Source organism: Vanessa tameamea, chromosome Z (genome assembly GCF_037043105.1).
Source record: "Vanessa tameamea isolate UH-Manoa-2023 chromosome Z, ilVanTame1 primary haplotype, whole genome shotgun sequence".
NCBI classification, from domain to species: Eukaryota; Metazoa; Arthropoda; class Insecta; order Lepidoptera; family Nymphalidae; genus Vanessa; species Vanessa tameamea.
The window spans coordinates 6,564,340-6,582,824 of record NC_087341.1 but is presented as its reverse complement, the minus strand read 5'-3'; the positions used below and the strand labels follow the sequence as shown (position 1 = coordinate 6,582,824).

General features: G+C 31.8%; 3 protein-coding genes across 7 annotated transcripts in view; all 3 read left to right on the top strand.

Moving 5' to 3' along the window:
* Pico (pico) overlaps window positions 1–8,945 on the top strand; it is a 107,454-nt gene extending 98,509 nt beyond the window's left edge. For all 5 annotated transcript variants that reach the window (XM_026641753.2, XM_026641755.2, XM_026641745.2 and 2 more), the window contains 6 exons: window positions 14–261; window positions 399–491; window positions 1,201–1,313; window positions 1,903–1,994; window positions 2,516–2,695; window positions 2,954–8,945. In XM_026641753.2, the coding sequence (XP_026497538.2) occupies window positions 14–261; window positions 399–491; window positions 1,201–1,313; window positions 1,903–1,994; window positions 2,516–2,695; window positions 2,954–4,209 (1,982 nt within the window). In that variant the 3' untranslated portion in view covers window positions 4,210–8,945. The remainder of the gene's footprint in view (window positions 1–13; window positions 262–398; window positions 492–1,200; window positions 1,314–1,902; window positions 1,995–2,515; window positions 2,696–2,953) is intronic.
* On the top strand, window positions 5,630–18,476 carry LOC113401895 (uncharacterized). The gene is made up of 10 exons (XM_064220287.1): window positions 5,630–5,635; window positions 10,055–10,260; window positions 10,443–10,656; window positions 11,181–11,302; window positions 12,049–12,227; window positions 15,528–15,700; window positions 15,859–15,991; window positions 16,189–16,353; window positions 16,650–16,805; window positions 18,262–18,476. The coding sequence occupies exons 1-10, from the start codon at window positions 5,630–5,632 to the stop codon at window positions 18,405–18,407; spliced, it is 1,500 nt and encodes a 499-aa protein (XP_064076357.1). The 3' UTR covers window positions 18,408–18,476.
* LOC113401759 (uncharacterized) lies at window positions 13,517–15,082 on the top strand. The gene is made up of 2 exons (XM_026641780.2): window positions 13,517–14,329; window positions 14,445–15,082. Exons 1-2 carry the CDS (start codon window positions 14,091–14,093, stop codon window positions 14,803–14,805), a joined length of 600 nt encoding a protein of 199 aa, XP_026497565.1. The 5' UTR covers window positions 13,517–14,090; the 3' UTR covers window positions 14,806–15,082.
* Window positions 18,477–18,485: the final 9 nt, after the last annotated feature.

Genomic DNA, 18,485 nt, shown 5'->3' with positions numbered 1-18,485 from the left:
CTTTGTCAATTAGGACTGTACTATTTACCGAAAGATAAAGTGAAGACTTTGAAGGAATTGGTGTGTTTGGCAACATTCGACACTAACGAAGTGTATTTAGGATTGAACTGGAAGAAAAAATACAAATCTCCCACCGACTTCTGTTTCGCTATAAAGCATCCGCGGCTGCAACAGCCGAAAAGCGTCAAATTCATCAAGTTCCTTTGCGCCGATGATCAGAAAACTCTGGAGAGATGGATCACTGCTATGCGAATAGCTAAGGTGTGTTCTTTTGTTCCATAAATACATTTTTATCTTCAAATATATGGAGCCAAACTATTTTTGTTTTAATATTTTTTTATTATTATATAAAAAATAACTATACTAATAAAATAACTAACATTAAACATACTACACAGCATGGCAGACAACTCCTAGAGAATCACCGCTCCCTCGTCGAGGAACTCACTCAAGAAGATTTAGATCACTTGGCGCATGCGCGTTCATGTTCTGTAAGTATTCAATACTGATAACGTAACCTTTTAAAAGTAGCACAATACGTATTGCACCGAGGTCATTACCTTGTTTCACCTTTACTTTAAAATATAAATAATATTTATCTCGTAGTATAAATTTCGTAATAATTTCGAACAAGACATAGTAATAATTACATTATTAGATAATGCAATCAGCATTTTTATTATATGTGTTCGCAAAAGTATTCTAAAACAGTTTTTCATTTAAATATATTTTTTACTTACTAAAAAAAATATAATTCAGAAATGTATAAAAAATATTTAAATAGAGAACTGTAAATTGATCATCAATATCTTCTACTCAGAGAATTTGTTAGCATTCTGCATAAGTTGGTATATTTAATAAATAGAATATTAAAAAAACTTAGAAATTCTGTTTTCTGCATGTATTGCCTAAACTCGCAGCTGTTATATGTTTACAAAAAATATGTATATTAATAACAATTACTTGACATTTATAAAAGTTGTATTGTTTTAATATGATTTTAATGCTTTTTCCTACTGTGTCTGCCCGCTTACACTTAATAACAGGATAAAAAGGGGCACATCCAAAATACAGCGTTTCTCTTGTACAAAGTTCTCTATACAGTATAATTAAATTTAACAAAACTAAACAACCTTAAATACAAATTCTACGCACATTCTATCGAATAGTATGTTACCAAATAAATAATGTTTGTTGCAGATAACATCGATCCCTACAAAGACAAATGGCACGATGCCAATGGGGGTCAACAACCCCGCGCAGTCTGCCTCTAGCAATATCAGTGCTGCCAACTCCGACATCAGTAGTGGCAGGTGGGTGTTGCCGTATATGGTTAATTTTATTACAAATTGTAAAAAATATAAACAAAAAATCTCTGAATAACAAACTCTTGTGGTCTAACATTATAATGTCTTTTAAATGATGCTAACAAAAGAGAATATTAATTTTGAATTTACACCCGCTATAATTTTTTTCGTTTAAATTTTTAACAAGTTGTCATGACTATAAAAAATGCAATCCACGTGGAATTATGTATGTGTGAGCTTGCAGCGAATATTATATAATTTAATAATAATACAATTTAGAAATAAATCTAAAAAACATTACGCCTGCTTATATGACGCAAATGCGATTGTTATCAATAATTATTAATATATTACATTACATTTATATATTTAATAATTAATTAATTACTATTACCTATTTCACTTAGATGAATGTGTTTAAACTGATTTTATATTAACTATGTACATAGTTTATAGTATATTTATGATAATACAGAGGTATTGCGTTCGATTAATTTATTATTGTTTTTTATCTTTATCTGTATGTATGTAATTCTTGGAATAATTATTCGTTCCAAAAAGGAATATAACTTGAATATGTTTGTTACGTCCGTAGACATTCCCGCGCTTCATCATCAAGTTCCAGCGGATGTCTGTCAGATGGCGGCACTGCTTCCGAGAGCGCGTTTGACTGCGAGTTTCCTATGGGTTAGTTTATCAAAAACAAATATAAATTAAATATCAATCTAGGTTAATGACGACAACATAGTAACTAAATCTAATTAGGATTATATAAATAACAAAATAGAAAAAAAACTCACTCGATATATAATAGAGAAATTGAATTTCAACCAAAAAAAATTTTTAGCATTGGATTAATTTGTTAAATATTCAATTTTTAAAACGATTAAATAATTAGGCATCTTTTTATAGGGCTAAAATTTGCAGCTGAACAATTCAAAAAAAATACATGCTCATCGTAAATAAAATTATTATTAATAATTTAATCCGGTGTCTCAACAACGGCACGGGCAGGACATCCGTGGATATACAAAATAATATTGGGATAGAAAGTATAACTTTTAATTTGAAAATGCTAAATACAACTCTGCTAGAACAACACAGGTTAAAAAAATTTACCGTAGGTCTCGTTGAATTAAAAGAAACTGCAATATAATGACGGTTTTTTCACCAAGAAAATAATCACCAAAATCATATTTACCATTCAGGTACAATAAAACGAAAGCCCTCAATGAAGCCAAATATACCGCTGACGTGGATGACCCGACAGCTAAAGGAGATGGTGGAGAACGAAGGCGATACAGACACGGGTGACACGGGCACGCTCACGAGACGAACTCGACCGCGCGATGACTCCACGCTAAAACGACACCATTCCACCGCCACAGGTTAATTCTTATTTTTATCTACTTTCATACAGTAAGTAGATTAATTCGTTCTTTAGTTTTTTATTAATTTTATCGATTCTTTGCAAATACAATCGTTTTTAAACATTCAAAATTCGAAATTTGCAAATACTATTTTATTAGGTCGTTCGAAGATGCGTTCCAAAACCTAAATACTAAACACTGCTCTTTGCAATAAGTATAATCTATATAAGTTTTATACATTTCTGTTAAAGTTCACTTATTTGTTATTATTTACAGAATCTTCAGACACCCCCATCTATAGTACCGGCAGCATTACTTCAAGTAGTCCAGTTCGACACCAACCAACGTCGCCAACCTATGGACATTACGAGACTATTACGCGAGATCCTTACCGTAGCAGCATAGAAACCGCCTCTTCCCTCTACGGCTACACTATTTATGACAAAACTCAACAGCAGCAAGATATAACAGCAGTAGAAGATTTACCGCTCCCACCTCCACCGACAGACGATGTTCCAGACGGAATGTTCAGCTCCACTCTAAGCCTCGATTCATTACCGCCCCCACCACCTCCACTGGATTCTATAGAAGATATAAGTGGCTCTCAGCTTAGTCTTCCACCACCGCCTCCCGAACATGCCATGGAAGCCCATTCCGGGAGGGTGCAGGATATCGTTAGTCAACTTACCGCCCAGCAAATAGAACAGGCTGCGCGCGCAGGACAGAGAAATAGTAATCGCTTATCTGATTCGAGTCGGTCTTTTCCGCGTCAACCTTCACTAGATAGTGTTCATTCCGAGGCTTCAAAAACTTCATCTCTTCATTCAGATAAAAGCATTTATGGAACACAGAATGTAGCATATGGAGCTTGTCTAGTTGAATTACAGACTAAGAAACTAAGCAATGGCAGCCCATCTGTACAAAAGAAAACAATGGATACAACAACTAAGGAACGAACTAGTTCCATTAAGAAAGTAAATTTCGCAGATGATTTACCAACAACTTCTGAAAAGAAAAATAAGAAGATCACATTTAATTTAACAGACGCGCCACCTTCTCCCCGGAAACCACCGCCACCCAAACGCAATGAAAGTACCAGGTTATCCTCACCAAAAAAACTTGCAGATTCTAACAGCAATCCACCCAAAGAATTTTTAAAAGATTTACAAAGAGTAATGAGGAAAAAATGGCAAGTAGCGCAGAAATGCAAACTTGAACCAGCAACGACACCGCATGAAGTTCTCGGCTTCAGAGAGTATCCTCTATCGGATGATTACAAAGAAACGAGTGTGTCAATGTGGGTACAGGAACATTATGGAGGAGGTTCGGGCGTCGAGGATCCGTTTTATGAGAATGTCTTCGGCCAGAAAGCTCCACCGAGACGTGAAGAGCCCAAGCCGATAAAGAAACGTCCCCCACCGGCACCGCCGCGACGAAGTGACTCCACTCACTTGACCACTCACCCTGGACTACCCACAGCGACGCACTCGTCTCTGCCTGCGCATCCTTCCACGGTACAGCCGACTGCTTGAGACCGTCTTAATATATCGCTCGCTTTGTGCGGATTCCCGTGCCGTTTGTGTTACGCCAGCAATTCCAACGAAGCCTAAAGATAATATCTTTATGAGCGTTGTAGTGGTGTGATGAACACAGTGAAGTTTTTGCGAGCGTTGTCGGTACATTATGCACTTTCTCATGTTTAATCATCATATACGTCAGGAATAATGCGTTGTAGTAGCAGTGTATTGTCCATAATTGCGTCAATGTAGTGATTTAATGTAGTGATGAAAGTTTAACCACTCTCTGAATGAAGCCAAATTGTGGTCCATTTGTGTTTGAACATTGAGAGTGGACGGTGGAGTATTCTAGTTTCATTATTATCTTAAATTAACAAACTCTGTTTTTTGTAATGATTTGAAATGTGACCAACGGAAAAATAAAAATGTTAGGTAAGTTTTGGGCAAGTTTGACGTTATTGAATGGCGGTGCTATTATGAAATGGTATAGTAAGGTATGTAAACTTTTGCTGGTCCAATTGTAACAAAAAATATGTACGAGAACTTGGTGAATGGTCTCAATGCACTGATTTATTATTAAAATTTAATAAGTAAAACAAAACCTTAACTATTATTGTTTATGGCAAAATATTATAAAATTTATAGAAAATTGAATATATTTTAAAATTATTATATATTATTTAAATATTTAATTATTGGCGATTTCCAAGAAATGGTGCTAATTATAGAAGTGAGTTTATTGTACCTATTGTTACAAGTGGACTGTGCAAAACGTATTTATTAAAATTAGTTGGGGTTTTGACAATTTTTATATTATGTTGCTAATTTTATTAATGAGCAGCTCTCGGCATAGACAACAGAGTTACCAGATACATAACAGATGAATCCAAAATTATTTTTCACATAAAAGTAACGTAATTTGGAATTGCGAATCTCATAATTTCCATATATATTTTTTTCTCATTTTTAATACGAAAAGAAAATGTTTTTATTTACGAAAAACTTAATTGTAACTTTTATTTTCCTCTGTGGCAACTCTGTATTTTAGATGATAAAGAAACATCCAAACAATACACAACATACTACCATGATAAAAAATATCTTATGGAATTATGTAGGATTTTAAAAGTTATACTATAAAAGGCACCTTCTGAAACCGGTTTCTATATTGTTTTCCCTTTTTACTAAAATACAACATACATGCATCGTATTTAGAGATTTAGTATTCCTAATTTGTGCCATAGTTACTGTGTACTTTAATGTTTATATTTAGATAATAACTTACAATGTAATTTGTTTAATCGAATCATATTTATCCATGAAATTAAATATTTCGTTGGGGATTTGTTTTGGACAAAATTATATATTTAAATTAAAAATTTGCAGCATTTAGTGGTAATATTTTTTTTTGTATTATAAAAGATTACTCACGACAATGAGGGTAATTTTAAAATTAAATTTGAACTCATTTAAAACATTCGCTATAATTGTATGTAAATACAATTTGAAAGAAATGTACGCAGATTTTTTTTTACATTAGCGAATTATCTGCGCTGGTTTGAATTATTTATAAAAATGATCTCATTCCTACGGCATGCTTTTATAGATTTTTTTCACTGGGCTGTGATATTTTCCAATTTGATTGGACGCGTGCTGATATATTTACCGCGGTCCATTTATAAATGATATAACGAAATATCAATGTATTAATAATGTTCATTTTTTTGTCATTAAGAACACATCGTGTCCTTTTACAACAAAATTAATAACCGTCCTCCATGTCAACTTGGTGCATCTTATTTCATAGCACAGGGATTGTTTTTTATACTTGGGAGAAAGTATTTAAAGTAAAGCAGCGTCTTAAAAAAAATGCACACGTTTGCATTAGCATGTTTTTTGTTCTCAACGTCTTTTTGTGACGAAATTATTTTCTATTCGTAAATCGAAATGATGGCCAAATGATTTAAAGTACGAATACTATGATAAAAATTAAGGTTAGGTATAAACAATAATTTAGTATCTTTAAATAGTTAAAAATATAATTTTCGTGAAATCTTAAATAAAATCTTTTTTTTAGTATTGGTTTTTAATTCTTTGAAACAATAAAAAAATGGGTCTGTTGTACGAATCTGACTGGACCAAACGTTACAACCTCTTGCCCATATGTGGGATTGAAGGGTCACAAGTCTCGTAAGGGACCACACAAAAAACCTACGAAATTTTCTCATTACTGTATACTTGGAATCGTAAATGAATAAAATAAAAGCTTTTAAATTGCGCGCTATCAAAATTTGTAGTTGTTACAATTTTGACGCGGTATGATGCGGAACTAATTTCTAATCATGTTATCTATTTTTAAATAAATGCGTCTCAGCCGAGTAATGCATAGTACTGATAAAAATAATGTATAATTGTATTCAGTCCTATTAGGTGACATACATTATTATAATCTTAGTACGTTAAATAAAACAGCGAGGTGTAATTTCGCAGTGCGGATTTAGCCTTTATCCGGTCAAATAACTCTTGTTATTATGAGTATAATTTATTAAGAATACAAGATTGCGACAAAATGAAAAATCGTTATGGCTTGAGAAGATTTACGTTAGACATTTGTAACTAGTTTACTTTCAGTAATAAATAAACACGATACAGTTACGTCATACTGTTAATAAAATTATTGGCATCGGGTTTTGAATATTATCGTTGAAAGTATTCATATTTTTTCTTTTCCCATATGAATACGAAAATTGTATCTAAATTGTATCAGGCTGACTAAATCATATACTAAAATAGCAAAATGTATCTAGAATAATCAGTATATTTTTGCCAGTGTATAAATTAAGAGAGAAAATAAGTTCATTCGTAATTAATGAAATGATTGCATCCTCAAGTAATATTTTAAGTAAAAGTCCATCCATACAAATTAATCAGCCCGTTAAGACTGAGAAATCATCAGACTTTGACAATAATATTGCGTCCAGAAAATATTGCGACAATTTTGGTAAAATAAACTAACTTATCCATTATACTTGCGAACAAGACTGTGTTGCTGTCACAGAAATGATGGAAAGTCTAAAATCAAAGAATCTAGCATTATTTTATTTTTATGTTTATAAATTAAACAACATTTATCTAGCACATTATTTTAAAAATTATCTACGCACTTGATATAATATTTAAAAATCGTTTTTTTAAACGTTTTGATACTGGTTTCGACTGCGGAAACAAAGGCTGTTGTATCTACCATTATTGACGAAAATTGGTTATTTGTATGCTAAGACAAAAAATGTTTAAATAAAAAACGTTAGTAACCAAATGGTTCTTTCACCATGCTAATTATTCAATTGTTCATTACACGATCAAATACATTCCCATTTGATCTTATATATTATTGATACATATTACATCGAAAGTACTATTCTAACTTTACTAAAAATCATCGACTAATTCTAGGTAGCCGCCTTTGTTTACCTAGACTTTTTATACTAGTTTGATGCTTTACGTATACTATATACGCAAAACATCAAACAGCGATTGCGATTTAATTATTATTACTTTCGTAACGAGTACATTTTAAATATATTTTCAATAAAATGTGCATGGAAAGATTTTGAATATGACAATATTATAAACAATCCGCTACACAACTGTCATTCGACGCGTCCACAACTCGCGCATCATGTAACTTAATCAACTTGAGCCACAGCCACACTTCGCTAAGCGTTATTCGATGAATTGTTATGCCGCAAGCTTATTCATCGCACTTTTGATTGTCGCGTCAGCGGAATGATTTCGTACGCATTGTACTTGTAATCAAATATAAACGAAACTGTCATGATTACGCTTTATACTCTAACTCAATGATTTATGTTGCAATATTATAATACCTAGTAAAAGTGATATTATATATCTCATATCTGTACAGGTGGAAACTGGATCCTCTTCAACTGTAATAGTTTAAGGTTTCAATTTACTACCATTTAAGAGAATTAGGTACTGTGGCAACAATATTTTTTGTTAGGGTTTAGGTAAAATGCTTAAATAGGTAAATGTTTGTGCACCGCCTCGGAGTGTTGTGTCGACTTTCATGGATGGTATTCGTATGATATGTACTAGACTTAGTATTAACAACTTTTACTTACACTGATGTAGGAATATAGATGTGTTTTATCGTCGAGGAGTAAATCATAAACATCTTACTTTGTCTATGGCTTGTCTATTGTTTAAAGTGCTATGAGGCAGAAGTAAGACATGCGATTTAAAAATAAAATTTGATAAATACGAATATTGATCGTACTACCCTCATCGGACCTTAAGTCCGAAACAGAAGTAATCAAACCAGAATATACAATAAATAATCCTTTACACTGTATTCATTTTGATAGAATTTGTACGAAGTAAATAAAAATAATTAGATAATCTCACTCAAAGTAGAGTAAAAACTCAAAAGCAAACTATTATTTTATATGAAAAGTTTCCGTTATTAATAAGTATAAATTCTATTAAAATATACTATAGAAGTATACTAATATCTATCCTAAAGTTAATTGGAAGAATTATGTTAACGTAAGATACGGGTTACTTTTCTCAATCTTTGGCATCTATTCTATAAATATTTACGTTTGGGAATGATTTAAGTAATCACTTGTAACGCATTTACTAGTATTTTTAATTGTTTAAACTGTACAGATGAAAATAATTATAATTATACTTTGTATATTTTTTGAAATATACCGGAAATGCTAAGTAAATTTCAGTGTTTTTTTTTCCTTTAGACTTGTGCGATTTTAATTTGTTTTATTCTTTCTAAATCTACGTATCAACTTAAAAAGTACAAATCGGCGCACGTCATTCATCATCATTAAATTAAAATTATACCTCATTTTTTTTATAAAATTTCTAAATTATGATAATGTCAAATAAAATATATAATATGTCTATAAAAAAGTAATACAAAAATAATTTATTATATTGTAAATATCTTTGGCTGAAGATTGAAGGTACTGTGCTAGGAATATTTAAAAAACATAAAAAAGCATTGGCTGATAGTAATTGATTACATTATTTGACTTGACATGAAACATCCTTTTTTTTTGTTTTCATATTTATATATACAAAACCTAAATATTTATTAAATAATCTGCGTTGTATCTCAGCATGGACTCTGAAGGTATTTTAATTAATTTATTAAATTAACTATTGTCTTTACTTAAAATTATCAAATACAAAAATACAAACATATTACATAAAGCAAATAAAATAATAAAAGAGAATAAAAGCAACTAAAATAGCCAACACATATTTAAAAAGATATGAAAAAAAAACAATAATTTTGTATAACTTTTGTATATTTACTTTAGTAAATGTCTTAAAACTCCTACATTTTTTCTAAAAAGTTAAGAAAACACTTTAATTTGACACAGAGGGTTCACCTCTAATCTAAATTCTATCCTTTATACTAATGCTTTACTACTTCTTTCTATGTATGTTATTACAAGAACATGAAATTCACGATTGACACGTCAATAATCTAAATTAAAATGTGAAAAGAAGTTACTTATACAACGATATTTAAAAAAATCATGTTCGTACTAAAATCTATGAAACGCACTTCTCGAATAAGTTGCAAGCATTACAAAGAAAATAATTTTATTTATTAAAATAAATTTCGATACATAAGGTTTATATATACATCAACATTAATAAATGCAATATTTTATGCATTCACACTAGTATACTTATTTATTTATATTATATTTATTAGTTTTAATAGCCTTGTGATAGATAAGGTAATTCCTAGTGTCTAACTATTACACTATAAAAATAAAGCTGTACATTTTTTTTTAACACCTGGAAAAAGTTTATTCCGACTTATTTTAAAACAGTGGATTGCAAATGCGTAAAGATTATTGGTCACTTGGAAGCGGTGAAATGGCCTTACACTCCGAGAACGTATCGACCAAGTCCAGGTGCCCTTTCGTTGGCTGATTGGACTCAGAACCCACATATATGGCTGTATTACGTGGAGAGTTCAGATGGATTGATCGTAGAAGATGATGTACTCAAGTGGGTGTTTAATTTACATAAGTAAAATAAAGTAAATTTTATTATTAGATACTAACATAATTTATACAAACCATCTATCTATCTTTAAGATTAGGATCAGAAGCAATTTTATAAAGTAGTTCATGTTAGTTTGTAGAATTGGTTAGATGTTGTATTACTAAAATAAGAATACAATTTTATAGATCTACTCATACTAAGTACTGGTCAATACACGATGTTCAGCGTTATTTTCTGGGAGAGCACCACTGCGAGCAAGTTCTTTTCACGTACCAGTATCCAAATTTAAAGATGCCAACCACTCTGGGTAGTTATTTGTGGCAAGCTAATACAGCCTTAAAGCTACCACCTAGACTTTATTTGAAAGAACTTCATATGTCCTTGGAAACAACGTTAAAGGTAGGAAGAATTAACTTGACCGTTACAATTCGAGATCATTAAACTAAGTGTCATTGTCGTGGTTGTTTGCTTATTTGAAATGTTATCGATGGTTGTTTTATTGTGTGCCTGATGGAATTTCTCAATTGCTAAAAATTTTCGGTGGTTGCTATGGATTTCCCTTCGATTTACCCCTTGTTCACGCCGAGAGAATTAATTCCGCATAAGCAAATTGTGACGTAGAAGTGCCTTAATACCTAATCCCATAATCCTAACTTACAATATGCAATACCTTCATACAATCTTTTTAATCATATTATATAGTTAAAAGTAGTGCGCTAATTTATTTTTTTGTTTTGGCTGTGCGTTGTCTCTCGGTCAGTGTAGAAGATTTATTTAATAGATTTGTAGTGTAGGGAGCTGAAATAAAAACTAAATATTTACAGTCTTTTTAAATTAGTGTAGGTCTACTTATAATTTATTTTCAAGAAGCTCCGCTATACTGAACACAACTTTAATTAAATCGATCAATTTATAAATAACAGAAAATGGAAACGAATGAAGTGCAAATTGATCGACTTATCTTATCAGATCAGTTAATTAAAATCGATCGTCTCGACGATTTCAAACGGAAGACGTTCTTAAGACTTCTTCAGAACATTATCGGGTAATAAACTTTATAACTTCTGTTTATACGAGTAAGTAGAATAAATATTCTCTATTAAGTAATGTAAAGGCTATTATTTATTTAAAGTCCAAAGACGTTCTTAAGGCTTCTTCGGAAGTCTTTCTTTAAGCAAGAGATTACGTGAAGTATTGGCATGTAAGAGCCCGATGGAATTGTCATTCTATAAATAAACGTAGAGAACTGACGTATGTCCCTAAAGACAACAATCTGAAAGACCTTTGTCGACAGAAAAAAATAAGAGTTGATACGAATTGAGGATCCATAGCCATAAACTAGCCACCACAGGAACTATGACGTGACTATTAAAGATGTCGTGTCGCTAATAAACTAAATATAAAACGAGTGCACCTGCGAATCGCAGCTTTTTGTATAATAATAAACAATAAAATTTGCACCGAATCTTGCATCTTATTACTGCTGGGTCCTTCAGCACAGACCCAAGTCTAACATAGCCTTCTGGCGTACTTCCAAATGTTAAATGTTAGGGTACCTTCACATTTAAACTCATTCTATCACAGACAATGAGATACATCCCTAGACAGTTTTACAACTTTTTGCTAATTGTTATACTCCTAATTAGCATAACAAAGAAATTTCTTTTTTTACTATACCTACTATGTACATATATTTCCTTGTCTTGGTGGTTTTTGAGAGCAGATTCTGACGTCCGTATAAAGTCCAATCAAGTCTCGCAAAATATAAATGTTTGAAATGCGTTTCATCAGTCTCCAGGAAAGATTGCAATTGGTGTCTCTGGAGAACTTGTGCTGCAAAAGATTGGAAGGAGTTCGTCTAATCCAGCAACTTACTTGTTTCGTGGCTCACTCGCTAAAGTACCTTTTTCTCTGGCGGTTCGTCCTGCCCAACGAGAATCCTATTCTCGTTAATTATAGCTATATAACAGGTAAATTGAATCGTAGTTTTAATTACCTAAATACGTTTTCAAAATATATTTGTAGTAATTAATAGTTACCAAAGAAAAAGTAAGGGATATTTATACGACGTTTAATTTGTAACCAAAATAAATGTAATCGAAATTATCAGGAACGTATAATAATAGCATTTAATGGTAGATACCATCACACTTCACCAACCAGGCCATGCTAGTCAAAAGATCGTCCTTGGTCTAAATCACTTACCTAAGTTATATAATCTATATATAACATATATATTGATAAACGTGTATATACCACATAATAGTAACTTTATTTGACATAACATTTACTGCAATAAAATTATATGGTATGCCTTACCTTATATATTAATAGCGTAAGCCAATTTTAGTCTCAATGATTACGAGACGATAGCTGCACATAAAAAATCGGTTGTGGTCTCATTTTGAAGAGATCCAGCCGTAGATGAGCAGAAAATTAAAGAGGATTCTTGATTGCAATTTACCAAATTGTTACAATTTAACAAAGAATTAAATTTAGAGAGCGAAATAAAAATACTGGCCGGTTATAGAGCGATACTACGGATATATCTATAAGAAAAACTGAAAAACGTAAAAATAATTAAAGTAAATGTTGTCTAGAAATTCAAACTGAACGAATGTATACTATTTGAAATTAAAAAAATATTTTAAAAAAGTTTCATCATTTTGGCGCCAAATGTAGATGAGTGTTTTGCAACTTACAATGAAATAAAATCAAAACCAAACCTGTCACAAGTTTCGAAATTCCTAAAAATTCTTTTGAATAAACGCGAAGTTTCGCGCGAGTCTCACTAGTTATAATAATTTAGGTTAAAAATAAAATAACATTTAACTTAAGCTATGTCAAATAAAAGTGCAGTGTAAAAGAGACATCACATAACATTACCAATACAAAAACGAAAATGAAGTAAAAATGTCAACTATATAATCATAACATTTAATCTTTAAACTAACAAAAAATAAATTTACAAAATACAAAAATAAAATAACAAAATGTCAATCTAATATAAAATAAAAAACAAATTATAAAAATTAAGACTCCCAATAATTCCTCTCTAAATACTAACTTATATCATAACACATTTTTTCCAAAGCCAAGTCCTTATTTTATCCTTATTTATATATATGTTAAGGTATACATAGTTTTTTGTAAATTTAAACCTATTTAAAGTACGAGGTTTATAGGAAAAACCTTTTTTCAAAAGTATAAAATAAGTCGTCTCACGAAAATATTGAGGTATTTAAATGACTTCAAAAAGGAAAAGGTTCTATATTTTCCAAAAAAAAGTGTGATGTTTAAGTCAAATATCATTATAATAAAACGCTCCATGTCATAAATATGATGTAAAATTAATATTGTAAAAAATATATAATAAGAAACAAAATTTAAAAGTAACTAAAAATTGTAAAAAGAAAAATTTAACAATGTTGATTTGTGGTCCAGGTTTACTTGTGCTTTATCCAAGCATTAAGTTGGTTTGTTTCTTTCTACCGTGCGCCGCTTTGTTGGGAATGTTGAGTGTTTATCTGGGAGGCCTTTTCTCCTATTATACCAATGTAGCCGCTTTGAAACTGAATATGATTGTAAATACAACGTCCTTTTAAAACGGACATTTCAACAAAGTGGTATTTTAGATAAAAATTACGCGTATATCTAGAAATTTTTGTTTAATTCACGGTGCTTATCATATTGAAAGAACATAACTCGAATAAGCACTTCCAGGGGAGATTATAATGTAGACACTTCGAAATAAGCCGAACGAAGGAAATCAATCGTTATCTGTGTAGTTGCTATGACAACCTAATTATTATGAATTTCAATATTTATTTACTATGGCGACCGACGAAGAGAAAAGTAAATTAGCAAAATTGTTGCAAGGACTAGATGTGCCTGAGGTTAAGTTACCTGAACGCTGTAATGAGCTAATTAAGGAATTTTATGAAAAGTACGAGAGCACAATGGTCGACGAGGATCTGGATTTCGAAAGGTACGAAAACCCATATGTTCCTGACAGAAGATTGTTAGATGAAAATGAAAAGAAACTAAAAGATTTACTTGCAGAGAGAAAACGGTAAGATGTATAATCAGTAATCAATTTATTTATTTACAATACCAATATCGCATAAACTGTTAATAATATATTATTATGGTCGCGCGTTACTAATATAAAATATTTCAATTTCAAGTAACAAAATAAGTAGAACTAATGCAGCCGATCCCAAGCGACCTTGGCGAACCAATTCGAGCAGAGATAAGCTTTTACGAGTTGACATTGAACTAAAGCAACATAGAGCAAGAGCTATTCAAGCTGTTACACCATTAGAAGAAGAAAAAATGAAAGATCTAGTGAAAGAATGTCAAGAAGAAACTCTTTTATCACGTCCCGTCGGAGCTGAGCGATTAAGAGAGACTGTTGAAGAGGCAAGGAAAAATTTACCAAACTTTTTGTACAGAAATATTGAAAACTCAACAGCAATAACAATATTGCCGAATGCTCACGAAATGACTTTAAATAATCCTGCCAGAGCCAGAGATCATGTTCTATAGATCATATTTATGAGTCTGCGACGTATACATTTGTAAATAAAATTTTGGAATATTTGGGAATATTTACAATGAATTAAAATGAATTAATAATACAAGGAATTAATATTTAAAGCAATTATCGAATGAACACGTCTTTAGTTCTTTTTAATAATAACTAAAATAAGTTGCTCCCGTTATAACCTTTATATTTTGATTTGTAGAAATAAAAATTAATGATTAATTACTAATAATTAACTAATGCCATATTAAAGTAATTGACAAATTAGAAGGCTATTTTAGATGATTGTCCCTTGTCTGTTTTTACACTATTTATCTACCTATATAAAAACTCATGATTACAAGTTTGTTTTATTTTTACTTGACTTGGATTATACTTAGTAAACTTAATGCATTTATTTTTTTTATAATATACAGACATGATGATGATGATGAAGTCGTCATATCCAATAAAGCCAGGGCGGCCAATCCCACGAGACACGAGCCAACTACGCAGGACATATAGTGCACAAGTGTGTGTAAACACAAGTGCCCTCTCTAGTCCCTCACTCTTATAGGCCGAGAGGGCGGTAAATCCGACACGACCGGAAAAAGAAATCGCATAACCAACGGCTTTGCGTACAATACACACAACACGTAAAAAGTCTAATGGACTTTAACACCATTTAATCGCTTCAAAAATACTACTGATTAATGGAAAATGAATAATAAATAAATTCATTTAGGTAGCGGAAAATATATTACTAGACCAGAAACCAAGCGATGCTTTCTTCGAAGTTTGGCAGAATTAAAAAATCTCCGCGTACTGGCTCTTGAGTATGCCTATATTGCTGATGGATCTGGAAACGCGCTGCTTTCGTTGTTGCCAGTGTTACGTCGACCTCACTTTCGTTTACAGGTTAGGTCTGACATTAGTATACATAAAATAGGTATTTTATATAAATAATACAACGTATGAGATTTTGTAGTAGATGGATATTGTGTTATTTTTCTTTCATATTATTTTTCTTGGCCCATACTATTTATTATATTACTTTACTAAAAATATTTTTAAAGCTTATTTGTCGTGAAGATCAAATTCCCGGTCGCGTAGACGCAGCGCTCGGCGTAGGCGGATACGAAATTCCCGATACTGCATGGCGTCGCGTCGCTATCATCTGTCCGGACATCTATCTATTTGTGGCTTTATGTTAGTTCTAAAAGTTCATTCCGTTCTGCGTTAATAAAAATTAGACTTTCAAACAAGTGATGCCATCAAAATTGATACGCCGACCTTTACTATATGATATAACAAGAACGATAACTTGAATATCTAACAGATTCATTTATTTTAAGTATTAGTGTAAGTAGTATAATAAATTTCATAAATTGTGTTATCTTTGTCAGTTCGTATACGTGACTACGATAATTTCCAACGATTTCTGACACCAAGCATGCCGCTACGTGAAGTACACCTGCAGCTTGGTATAGACTTGAAAACCACACAGCGGCAGGATTCTGATATCGGCTGTTTCATGCGGATGCTCGCTTATCGTTATGCTAGTAACCTGGGTCAGTTAAATGTAACCTCTAGTGAATTTCCTAGCATTAAACGTAATCATATTAAATCATTATAGTGTTACGATAAATTTAAGAATTTGTTGCCCAACAAATGCCCTGGTTGAGATGTCAGTTGAAACCGACTAAATACAATTAGATATTTCTGATTATACCTAGGGTATATGTGTCTATGTTCCCACACATGAATCATTTTTAATGTTAACTAAACATACTGCTTTTAAAGAAGGCTTTTGGAAAAAAATATTTGAAATCATAATTATGTAAACCTTCATAATATGTACTTACAGTAACACTCAGTATTCATCAATGGCGTTCGTCGGAGTTGCCATTGCGCAGAGTGATAGAAATAATGCCGCATTTAACTAGACTTATGTACACGGGTCGTATTTGTGCATCAGACCTGCACGACGCCATCAAGATCGTGGCATGTGGAGTATGCGACAGTAAGGGATAATCTTTGAAAATTGGAATATTTTCAAAGATTCCACTTTAATATTTTATTATTTTAAAACTATATATCTATAAAATATATTTGCATATAGTTAAGCGGATAATTGTTTAGTATAATAACATTAATTTTTCAAATTGTATCAAACGGGACTTAAAACTAATTGCACATTATTTGACTTAAAAGGTGGATTTACGGAAATTGACCTTGTTTGAGTTGCATTCAACTTTTCTTGGTATCTTCATTGGAAAATATTAAAAACACGAAAAGAGCCTTCGGCTTATTATTTGCAAAATGTATTTTACGTAATTTATATTTTTCGTATTTTACGATTTTTAACATAATTTAAATAAATCGTGATGAAACCAAATAAGCAGGGACGAGACTGCTGAATAGAACTGACACTATTCTTCAAAGAGCACAGGGATATGATATTTGCGCAAGGCATATTTATCGGTAATACCCAATCAATCACGGTCAACGAAGTATATCCACTCCTTACGACCCTCTTCACGATCTGCGATTATAGACGATTACCCACACACATGATATCGAGGGCTAAATCATCTGTAGTCGCCGATCATGTCTATCCTCGCCATAACATGATAGCTGCAATCCGTAGTTAATCGTTTTTTGGAAAAGCATCAAAGGGAATTTCAGCTAGTTGCGTACACGTTTCGCACGATCGCCGATCTTTCATTAACCACAGCGTCAATGAATTCTCTTAATTTCCTACATTTTACATTTTTTTCAATGACGTTTAGATAAGTGTTGTATAGCGAAATTAAACAAATGCAGCAGCAGCAATTGACCCCACTGCAGTGTTTGCCGCTCAACAAACGATTACAGACGATCATACGGTTAACATACTAATAGCGAAGAAGAATCTTTAAGCGGGTTGCAGATCGATGACTAAACTGTACCAAAGCTAAACTAATCCAGCCAAGTTAAGTGTCCCGTGCAAACCAAGACTTAAGTGGAAGTTCAGTCAGAATTGTTATGTTCAATCTGACGAATGTATCGCTCGCCATAAATTTAATCGATGAAGTTCCGATGATGAAAACGCCACATATAGTAAAAGAAAACTACATTTATTAATATCTAAAAATATTTTCCAGGCCTTTTATACATATACACTTTAAATCTCATCTGAAGATACTGCACAGCATTAACGAAGAAAGTTTAACTGTGCATCGGCATACACAACGAATTTAGTTTCGCATATTTTAATTTTCAAAGCTATCCGAGCTGACCTAAACTGAAGTAGCTTAGTTTTCGGTTTGCAACCCGCTTTAAACATGGCACAATACATTACTATATTTTTGTTATCGACTGAAGATTTGGCAATATAATTTTAACCTAGCCATGTTTATACTTTTTTGTCTTATTTAAATTTTCGTATTTTTGTTTAATATAAAAAATTGTTATATTGCATGATGGTTTTGCTGCAGAATTGAAAGAATTCAAAATTCAAATACAAGATGATGAAAATAACGAGACTTACTGGCAAGAGATTGTACGCAGTTACACTGAAGAATTTAGAGATATAATGCAACTTTATAGCGTTGAATTTACACTAAAATTGTACAAAATTTAATTCTTTCTAAATTTATATTTGTTGTAATCTAACTCTGTGCTAACTCACACCACGCATAAATTCGACAATCATGCTGAA